General features: G+C 40.7%; 1 protein-coding gene across 1 annotated transcript in view; it reads left to right on the top strand.

Moving 5' to 3' along the window:
- Positions 1-201: 201 nt before the first annotated feature.
- Positions 202-11,292, top strand: part of LOC108679013 (autotransporter adhesin SadA-like) — a 52,215-nt gene continuing 41,124 nt past the window's right edge. The window contains exon 1 of the mRNA XM_047879854.1: positions 202-320. Within this exon, the coding sequence (XP_047735810.1) occupies positions 202-320 (119 nt within the window). The remainder of the gene's footprint in view (positions 321-11,292) is intronic.

The raw sequence follows: 11,292 nt of genomic DNA, 5'->3' as shown, positions 1-11,292 counted from the left end.
GGCTGATAGCTTATCTATATGGCTGTCAGCAGCCATATATGGCTGATAGAAGATCTATATAGCTGCCAGCAGCTCTATAACATCATCCGTTATAGGCAGATGAAGCCAAATAATATCACCTGGTATATGGTATATGAAGCTAAATAACATCACCCGTTACATGGTAGAGTAAACTGAATATCATCTGGTAAGTAAATCAGCATGACTCCACATTCCGAGGTGACCGTCACTGCGACCGAAGAAGTCAAGCGGCAAAATAACTTTTTATCACTACCCCCCTTCACGTCCCCCTGTTATAAGCCTAATGGGGGGCAAGCGAGGTCAGTGTAGCGTCACTAACGCGTTACGCTGCGGCGAACGCGGTAATTATTTCTTTTGATGGATGAGGAGGCCTTAGGCCGGCTTTTTTAATTGCGACCAGTCCTGAGACGGGCCAAGAAATATCACGTGGTCGATTGCGCGGCGTCGATAACGTCGATCAGCAAAATACATTTCTGTGATATTGAGTATCGTGTTCTGGGTCATCATAACTGCGCGGTGATTTTGTGGATTACGTTCTTGTTTGTATCTTATACGCAAACAGTTTCGAGGGATCGCTTCTGATATCCATGAAAATTTTGCATACACGATAAGTGTCACTGATAACGATTTTGGCCTGAGATATCGTAATACGATTTTCTTTTTAACAACGACAACGTAAGTTTGTTTCCACTACGATGGTGCCGATTTCGTAACACAAATACTGAGTGGGCAATGACAGCTCGACTGCAGCCCAGTAGTTCAGCCGAAACTCAATTTACTTTCCCGAAAAAAAAAAATGTTTCTAGCTTCACATTTCATACGTTAATTTTACTTTTTTTATGTAGATAGCTGGATCGCTCGGCATTGCCAAGCTTGGTATATAATTGCTGCAGTTCAAAAAGGCCATTATCTCATTTCTTGACATCACCATCATCACAAATTCATTGGCTAACCCGGCACAGACTGGAATAATTGTCCCACTAAGTTACAGTTCTCCCACTAAGAATAAAATTCCCGATCCAAGTAAAATCCCGACACCACGAAAATCGTAGATAAGCTTCCCAACACCCCTACATTTACATCATCAGGATCAGCCACACAAAGAAACTTTGACCAATATTTATAAAATGATAGTGGGCTGCTGTTGTGAGGCCGGCGCTAAGGATTCATCACCAGGCTGGACGATCATCGCTTAGGTCGTTCCAGCTGATCACAACTCATCCTCTTTATTGACCTCAATGACCTCCGCGTAATATTAGGATGATGTTAAAAACTTTTCAGGACAAACGCAATACGTACGATGAAGAGCCTCACCAATTTCGGAAAATCAATCATTCGAACGAATGTTACTTAATTAAAATGATATGTACGCGCGCACATTAATTAGACTTTAGAGATTATATCAAGTCTTATATATTATATTAAGAGATCGAATAACGACATCGATCCGTTGTACTGAGGATGGAACAGTCTGGCAAACGCAACCACGCGGTGCAAGGACTTGTGGTGGAGTGGTGTGGTGGAGTGGTGTGGTGGAGTGGTGTGGTGGAGTGGTGTGGTGGAGTGGTGTGGTGGAGGGCCGCTGCTCCACGTAATTAGAGCAGCCGTGAGTGACGTCAATCAAAAAATGATCTGGGCCACAAAAATGCGAATTCTTGGATTAAAATTTGAAGAGTCCGCGAAAAAATACCCCGGATGAGGGAGGCTCTCTCGCGAAAACATCGCCGTCATGCTGATGAAAAAACGATGATATGCAAATTTTTGCAGATTATGGACGATGTGTGAAGGTTAGGCGCAGTGCAATAAAGCGTCTTTGTGTGAAGATCATCTTTCAAGCGACGCTAAAGACGCGCGACTGCAAAACTTCCAATTAAAGACCGGGCAGAAATGCTTAAAGCTTCTTAAAAGTGAGGCGCGACAGAGAAATACAAGTGCGCCAGAGATCTCATAACCAATTCATAGCAATCTCGTAAGCGTATAGTGATAGTCATGATGATAATTTAAAATATTTTGAATTTTGTGCTTGTAATTTGAGGTCACTAGTACTGGCTCACCAATAATACGTACACTTTTATCATTCGCTTCGCTCATCAATAATACTGTACAGTTCTAACAGTAGCATGGCTCGATCACCAATGATACGTACAGTTCTAGCAGTAGCATCGCTCATCAATGATACTGTACAGTTCCAACAGTAGCTTCGCTCATCAATGATACTGTACAGTTCTAACAGTAGCATCGCTCATCAATGATACTGTACAGTTCCAACAGTAGCTTCGCTCATCAATGATACTGTACAGTTCTAACAGTAGCATCGCTCATCAATTATACTGTACAGTTCTAGCAGTAGAATCGTTCATCAATCATACGTACTGTACCGTTTCAACAGTAGTATCAGTATCAACAGTAGAATCCCAGAAGCATTTCTTTTAAAAATGTTGCATATAAACACTGCCACAAACAATGAACGTATCCTGAAGAAGTGCCTGAGAAATTGTAAAACCAGCTAATGGCCGGTAACGGAATGGCCATAAATTGGCTGGCCTTGTAAGATTAAGTTTGACGTTTTGCTACAGCAAATGCTGCACTGATATTTTCCAGCTTCGTGGAAGTAATTATTGAGCACTTGGCAGCAGTGACCTCATCAATTGAGGTAGTTTTATAGGTGGTGTGATGGCTACAGTGACTTGGTCACGGAGTTCAGCAAGCCTTTGTAGCGGGGCTTTAGACGAAGACTATAATACGAGAACTTCCTATCTGGCACGGTGCTATCGAACACAGCTAATGGCTGGTCGCAACCAAACTTCGTCCCTGATAAATCATGGCAGTGGAGGCCACTCTTGTCATACTGATACCTCCTGGCAGCTCTGCCAGCACTCGACCACACCGATAACTCTGCATGTTCGTGCAGTTTTGGTTTAATATTTGTATTAATAGCGTGATTAAGTTTATGTTGATGTACGCACAAAGGAAGCAACGTAAATGCCACATCAATAACAAAAAAGATCAACGCAAGCGTCACAAAAGCGCCGAAAGGGCGCCAGAGCATCGTCGCCAATACGCCACAACGGCGTCACATCTTGTCCACATAAGCATAAAATCCACGCCACAACTGCGCCACATCAGCGTCTGGATATCGCCACACGCCACGACCCCCTCACTATTTTCCCTTCCATTGCCCCGGCTTCATTACAATCAGTCGAGCCTCTACAAATAATTACAAGCCCGACAAAAATTCACAGCGAAAATTAGCCATAAAAATTCTTGCCGGCGCTACCACACCGCCAAAAAACTTCTCCAATCTAAGGGCGGCAGCGCCAAAAAATGAACCCTCGTCATATTTTTGCACGAGTGCGATTCTTTTAACATTGTTTGCCAGTCGACATTTTTGAGCTGGCCGCACTTTTATGAGTAGACTGTTTCTCTTTATCTTGTAATTTTTGATTTTGACTTTCCTCTCACCCTTCCCTCTTGCCCTCACTTTTCTCAGGAGACTGAAGTGTTTAGAGGGTCACTGCTTGATGTTGGTAACAAAGCAATTTGCAGCGTTCGAAAAAATTATAGGATGACCCAGACCCTTCCATGAATATTATCTCTTAAGGAGATGTTTGGTAAAAAGTCAGATGTTTTAGACAAAACACTTATGATTGATGGAAGGAATATATCGAAATGATAATCTCAAATTTATCTCTGCTCGAAAAATGAATGCTTCAAAACTTGCTATATAAAAAAGTGATCGTTTTCCTGCGAGTAATTATAATATCGGCAGGACAGGGATGGTAGAAACTGGCTCAACCCTACACGCCTCCTCAGCTTCGTTGCTCATCATCAGCGAGATATTAAAGCCCCAGGGAAAGCCAACAATTAAAAAGCACTGAAAATTGAACTAAGGCAACTTTCATGGAATTTTTTACGCATGAAGAAGCTGGCGATGCGACAGAGCCACGTGCTGGAGGAAGGGGGATGAGGTCTCTTCTTAATTGTTCTTCGCTCCAATAAAACAGCAGCGGATGACAAGCAGGTTATGTAAAAATTTACTTTTCCCAGGCAAATTAAATAAAATTGTAATTATTTTGAGTACAATACACATTCTTATGGTAATATTTTTGCTCGAGCCAATAAATCGAGATTTGGGAACATTTCTTGTTCGCAGCGACCGGCCATGATGATCTGGAATGAAGTTTCGTTGCACCGAAGTCCGTGATTTTGATAACGAATATTAGCTGCAGTGATTTATAAATAAATTTTCAATACTGTTTGAATGTTTCAAAGACACGACCTGTTAAGAAATGCAGGATAGTGTGCTTCTAACGAGCCCTTAATTCAGCCAACTGCCGCGGTTTCGTTGCTGTCGTGCTCCATGAAAGCTTGGAGTTACATAGCTGCGGCTGAAGCAAATATATGCGCAACTTAGGCATCGCATGCGCGTGATTTATTGCTGACAGGCGTGTGATCTGTACGCATCTATGATGGGCATGCGCGCCATTTATATGCTATGATCTATGTTGGTCATGCTCGTGATGGATATCTATGCCCTATAATCTATGCAGGACATGCGATCGATCGATATCCATGCGCTATCATCGTGCGCTATCCATGCGCTATCATCATGATGAATATGCGCGTGATCCACGAACGCGCGCAGTCACATGCGACAATATTTGAGTGGCCAAACCATGCTGGACATGTAAGTTTCTGCATGTACCACTAATAAATTAGCTTAAATTATGAAGAACAAGGTCTAATTTTGTCATTTTTGACTAACTTGAACGGAAAGAACGCGATATCAAATCAAGGATGTCACAGAAAAAACACACATATCTCCTCTTTCATAGCAAGATTCTGGCACTCGACAAGCTCTGACACTCGACAGGCTCTGACACTCGACAAGCTCTGACACTCGACAAGCTCTGACACTCGACAAGCTCTGACACTCGACAAGCTCTGACACTCGGCAAGCTCTTGCACTTTGCAAGCTCTGACACTAGGCAAGCTCTGGCACTAGGCAAGCTCTGACACTCGGCAAGCTCTGACACTCGACAAGCTCTGACACTAGGCAAGCTCTGGCACTAGGCAAGCTCTGACACTCGGCAAGCTCTGACACTCGACAAGCTCTGACACTCGGCAAGCTCTGACACTCGACAAGCTCTGACACTAGGCAAGCTCTGACACTCGGCAAGCTCTGACACTCGACAAGCTCTGACACTAGGCAAGCTCTGGCACTCGGTGAAGGCTGCCAGAGTTAGCATACCATTTAGGTGGAAGATAGCGGTGCTGGATCGATCCATCGATCAGGTAGCGATCTGCAGTATCAATCATGATCTAAGTAGCAAAGTTTGACAGGATTTGCACGTCGCTAAAACCGAAGCTTTCATCATTTTCTTACAGGTTTATTCACTGACAACGGAAAATGGCATTTTTCGTTCACAAAAATAGCAAGTTTGGCTTATAAGTGCTGATGTAAGCGATCTGGTAGAGCTCTTAAACCATTATTGTAAAAAATTTGCGGCATTTTAACAATATAAAATAATTCAATGGAAAAATATATGAGAGTATGTGTTCATTTTCAGGAACCCTCTGCTAGTTGAGAGTGAAAGATAACACAACACAGCACCGACACCGACACATGGTATAATAGCGCATATGATTTCGAAATGACAAGCTCTGTGGCAGCGCTTACTATTCATTTTATGCGATTAATTCCAGCATTCTATCCCAAGTCAGAACTAATTTGCACATGAAAGTAATGAAGAATGCCTCCTCGATACCCATAGTTACAGAGAGAAAATATACACGTGGCGTCCATGCGGAATTTGAAATAAAAATTCCAGTGCCAAGCTCAAATTGAAGAAAATGCTAAAAAACCGCTAGGCTACTTTTTACATGGAAAGAAAAAAGCACAAGCGTCCATGTGGGGCCGGAACACTAATTTTCCACCAAGCTAATTTTCGTACGCAGAAAAATATCAATGACCGCAATGCGATGCTGACAACAAATAAGAGACCACTGCACTAATTTTCCGACGAGCGAGAAAAAACGAAGAGAAAGAAGCGGCGACGACGCGCGACAATACAGAGGCGACCGCGGCACGGCGCTGGCGTTAGTATAGGAATGGCGGTATTTAATGCCAGGCCGCTCATAGCTGTGCTAATAAATAAGAAGCTTTAGCACTGCTCGGGGAAATGAGCGCCGACATTAGCACGCCAAGACCAGCAAAAAAATGCAGCCTGATTAAAAAGAGTTCGTCAGAACGTCGCGCTCGACTTTCAATGAACGAATAAGATCTGGAAAAATCATGAGGCTTGACGCAGTTGACTGTGAATGTGCTTTGACGAACTCTCGAATTATACATAGCTTTTCTTGGGTTAATTTCTAGGTTAATAATTATGTTAGAGTATAAGAGGGTATTTGACCTTAACACTAATAATGAGGCCAATATACTTGTGTAGATTCAAGAATTACGTTTTTGAGTCGTGCATTTAAGAAGATACAAAAGAGTAGCGCTTCTGTCATCAATTTTAAAACCAAATGAGTGATCAAGGAAAAGCTGTCGGGTTTTGTAAACTAATACATATCTCTCTCAATTGAACGCAAGCTCGAAGAAAACGTCAAGGATTAGGAGTTTTTGCATCATCATTTTAACTGGGAGTAACACTCCCGGAGAGTTCGCCAACTCTGCCATAATACGTACAAGTGTAAGCTAATTCTATGCAATAAGAAGCGACCGCGGCTGCTGAGCGCTTTAAAAGTACGGCAGCAGCAGCAGACCAGCCATAAAGGCTCATTTGTAGGCTGCAATTGAGCCATTTAGTTCTCTGAATGAGTCTTGTCATGGTGGCTGGTCGCTGGTGATAGTCTAATGTCTACAATTAATGAACTAATAATAATTATGATAATTTAAAGGCTTCTTCTCGCCACAGCACTTAACAAAATTGCTTAAGAAGCGACTACTTGCTAAGAAAATAATATTTACGATAACGAAGGAATTTATTTAACTTGAGGAAGTGCACCACGAAAATCTTCAAACGCAATATAACAATGTTAAATTGCTTGTTCAGTATTTATTCCGTTCCATATTTAATCTGTCTAATGAGGTGTGTACTTTTTAATTTTTATTTGTCCTATGTTTATTCTATCCACTTTTTATTCTGCATAATGTTTACTCCTCACAATGTTTACTCTATGCAATAGGTATCTTGTAGAATGGATATTCCTCGCTGTATTTATTGTGTTCGCTCATAGTTATACAGTTGTTACGTTATTCGTCACAACCTGAGGGTATGTTACAAAAAGGATGTGCAACGATATTGTTGTTCGGTTCGTATTAAGGTCCATAAAATTCACAACAACATAAAAGTTTAAATACAGATTGAAGTTTGATAACAAGACTACATGTAGTTATATATTCTTCACGACCTTTAAACATGAACCCGTAATGGTTCAGCGATCGCGTCCTCGAACTCTTTCCAGTATGCCAGAGATGATCTTACTTACTCTGGCACGGCTTATACGATCTCCAATAAGCCAGCGTGTGTCCCAGTAAACTGAGATTAAGCCATAACAAATCTTGAAAGAATGAGGCCTGCTGGTGAACATTGCTCGGCACGGTCAGCCAAGCGTTTATGAATCCAAGCTACGACCTCAAACTAAACTGCCACGCAATATTAGTGAACTCTATATAAACCGAACTACAAAACCCTTAGGAACCGAGCACGTTGACTGACCACTTCATTATTTCTAGCAATGCTCATAATTAAATACGCCAATACTTATTTCCTTCAATTAAAGCAACTCACAAGCCGATCAACGACTCGTTTCGATGCAAATTACAGCAAAAGAGTAAAGCCAAATAACCCAACATTTTCTAATGATAATAGAACCCCATCCAACAACCAAAAGAAATGTGGCATGAATGAAAATGTAATTAACAATAGCCAACGGCAACGGCAGCAATAATACTATTATAATAATAATAAAAAAGTTCGCATGCACATAAAAGCGGAAACAGCCAAAACGACAAGAACTATTGGAGCTGTGAAAGGACATGCGGGGTAAGAAGAATGACTGCACAACAGAGCTGCTGTCATTTATCGGCAGACGCCTCAGTTTGGCATCTATTGCTATTGTTAAGAGAGTTCTTAAGACTAAGGATAGCATACACACCCGTGAGCTCTGAGTTAAGTCTCTTTCTGAAGAACTTCGACACTTGCTAGATTGTTTTAGTCTTTACGAGAGTCTCTTTTCAAAACGAAGATCTTTTTACACGTGAAGAGCTAAGTTCGTTCCCTATCGAAGATCATCATGAGTAATGTTGAACACTAGATTTGTATGGTCTCTTTATTATACAGGCTCTGGATTTGAGTTCTTGGTTTGCGTTCAATATTTCATGATGAAAATATGACGTAATATATTGTTAGTTTATACGGTTAGCACGAAGATCGATTAATGGTAAGGACATGCGGGGTAAGAAGAATGACTGCACAACAGAGCTGCTGTCATTTATCGGCAGACGCCTCAGTTTGGCATCTATTGCTATTGTTAAGAGAGTTCTTAAGACTAAGGATAGCATACACACCCGTGAGCTCTGAGTTAAGTCTCTTTCTGAAGAACTTCGACACTTGCTAGATTGTTTTAGTCTTTACGAGAGTCTCTTTTCAAAACGAAGATCTTTTTACACGTGAAGAGCTAAGTTCGTTCCCTATCGAAGATCATCATGAGTAATGTTGAACACTAGATTTGTATGGTCTCTTTATTATACAGGCTCTGGATTTGAGTTCTTGGTTTGCGTTCAATATTTCATGATGAAAATATCACGTATATTGTTAGTTTTTACGGTTAGCACGAAGATCGATTAATGGGATGCCTTTATTCTCTTTCGCCGTTACTTCTAATTAATGCTCCGTTGTATCGAGCTTCATGTTGATCGATCTTCACTTTGATCGAGCTTCACGTGAATTGATATTTATTTTGATAGATCTTCTACTTGATTGCAGGGCCTGAAATTGCTTGTCAAAATGTAATCAAACAAATGCATATTAATATTTTTATAATATTATAAACACAATTAATATTGATTAGAAAGATCTTTAAATTCCGGTGATCCTTAAATTAAATTTTTGTATAAATTAAAATTAGTTACCGGTGTTGTTAAGTATTAAAAAACTTTCAAGAAAAGCAAAGTCTCAGAAACTCATGATTGTCTAATTCCTGTAACGCGCACCTGTCTCTCCTGCAGCTCAAATTAAGTGACGCGAGAGGTGAAAATGTCGCTGGTATTCTGCTGCATTAATTAATAAACTATTCGCCCAGCATTTATTTCGTCAGATATTTCCAGCAGACCAATAGAAGCTGACAATCTCGCCGGAAAGATCATCAGTTAACTTTTCCTCCATGGATGTCCATTAGGCAAAAGCAATGCACAGAAATACTTGGATTCGTGGAACAATGCACAGTCTACGAGCTGCTTGGATTGCAATAATAACTATAGTATATAATATTCTTGCCTGCAGATGTGAGAAAAATTTTCAAAATCATGCCTTTAGAAATTTCCCCTGTCAATTCGTCGACATTTTATTATTAATTATATGAATCATTTCGGATATTATACCAATAATAATGCAATGCGTTAACGCTTTAATGCCAACCGAACGCTTTAGAACGCTTTAATGCCAACCGAACGACACTTTGACAACACCTTGCCAAATGTTAACCCCAACGTTTTTATCGCTAAGGTTTGCCGGTACGAGCGAAGCAAGAAGCAGCAAAAATAAGTCGTTGACATTTGTCAGGTGTTCCTGGAGCAGAAGAATAACTCAGGCATTTACACGACCAGGTGAGATGAGGAACCTGTTACAAATAAATGATTGGCGGCAAATCAAGTATTAATCGGGAACCATGAATGGATAAAAAAAAGTTTTCGGGCAAAGTTTTCCTCGCGCAAACTTATTGTTCATTGAGCGTGAGGTAGGAAAAATGAGTGCACCGCAGTGACATTATTTTGTGGCATTTATAGGATGTTACTATAACAAATTCTGAAGAAAGAGAAGGGTAAAAATCTTGTCGCGAGATCTGAAATTAACTTAGTCGAACTAGAATATGCAGTAGACTATTTTATTATGTATGGGCCATGTTTACGTTCTATACTAAATTCTAACACATATAAATATAAAATATAGTGAAACAATAGCAGTACTAATGAAACAACAAGTATTGTTTTAACAAATTATGAAATAAATTTGTGTTAAAAGCATTGCACCTAACATTTTTTTTCTCATTCAACAGTTACAAGAATTAAATAATTTCTTTAACTAATATCCCTTTCATTTAAATGGTAAATGCCAACAGTTTGCGTAGCCACGGCATCATCTTGTATTCCAGATCCTGCTTGTAGGATCACATAATTCGTTTGTAATGTTGAGAGCAACGAGCACCGCGCCACCACGGAGTAGAGTCTGTAATTCTCAGAGCAGCAATATTGCACTCCATGAAACAGCGCAAGGAAACAAGCTAAAAAACTCTTCCTCCGTTGGGAAAACTGCGCCGCCGTGAGCTCATTCCCAGTAACGAGCAAGGTGCGCTTGTCATAATATTTCCTGCCGGGCGACAACCCTCCTAAAAACCGCGACCCGCTGCTAGCTGCGACTGTAATGGAGAACTGCCGTCCAGGACAACCCAATGACACCTTCGGCAGCGCTGCTGTCGTCGGTGCCGTGTTGGCTCGTAAATACAGCGGCATCTGCTGCTCTAGCAACACCGTGCGCCAGATACCGTGGCATTTGCTGCTCCCGCAACACCTGTCTCTTATACACATCTAGATGTGTATAAGAGACAGGTGTAAGCTAATTCTATGCAATAAAAAGCGACCGCGGCTGCTGAGAGCTTTAAAAGTACGGCAGCAGCAACAGACCAGCCATAAAGGCTCATTTGTAGGCTGCAATTGAGCCATTTAGTTCTCTGAATGAGTCTTGTCATGGTGGCTGGTCGCTGGTGATAGTCTAATGTCTACAATTAATGAACTAATAATAATTATGATAATTTAAAGGCTTCTTCTCGCCACAGCACTTAACAAAATTGCTTAAGAAGCGACTACTTGCTAAGAAAATAATATTTACGATAACGAAGGAATTTATTTAACTTGAGGAAGTGCACCACGAAAATCTTCAAACGCAATATAACAATGTTAAATTGCTTGTTCAGTATTTATTCCGTTCCATATTTAATCTGTCTAATGAGGTGTGTACTTTTTAATTTTTATTTGTCCTATGTTTATTC

This window comes from Hyalella azteca, unplaced genomic scaffold (assembly GCF_000764305.2).
Source record: "Hyalella azteca isolate HAZT.00-mixed unplaced genomic scaffold, Hazt_2.0.2 contig3998, whole genome shotgun sequence".
In the NCBI taxonomy this organism is placed as follows: Eukaryota; Metazoa; Arthropoda; class Malacostraca; order Amphipoda; family Hyalellidae; genus Hyalella; species Hyalella azteca.
This window is presented reverse-complemented; position numbering and strand designations above follow the sequence as displayed.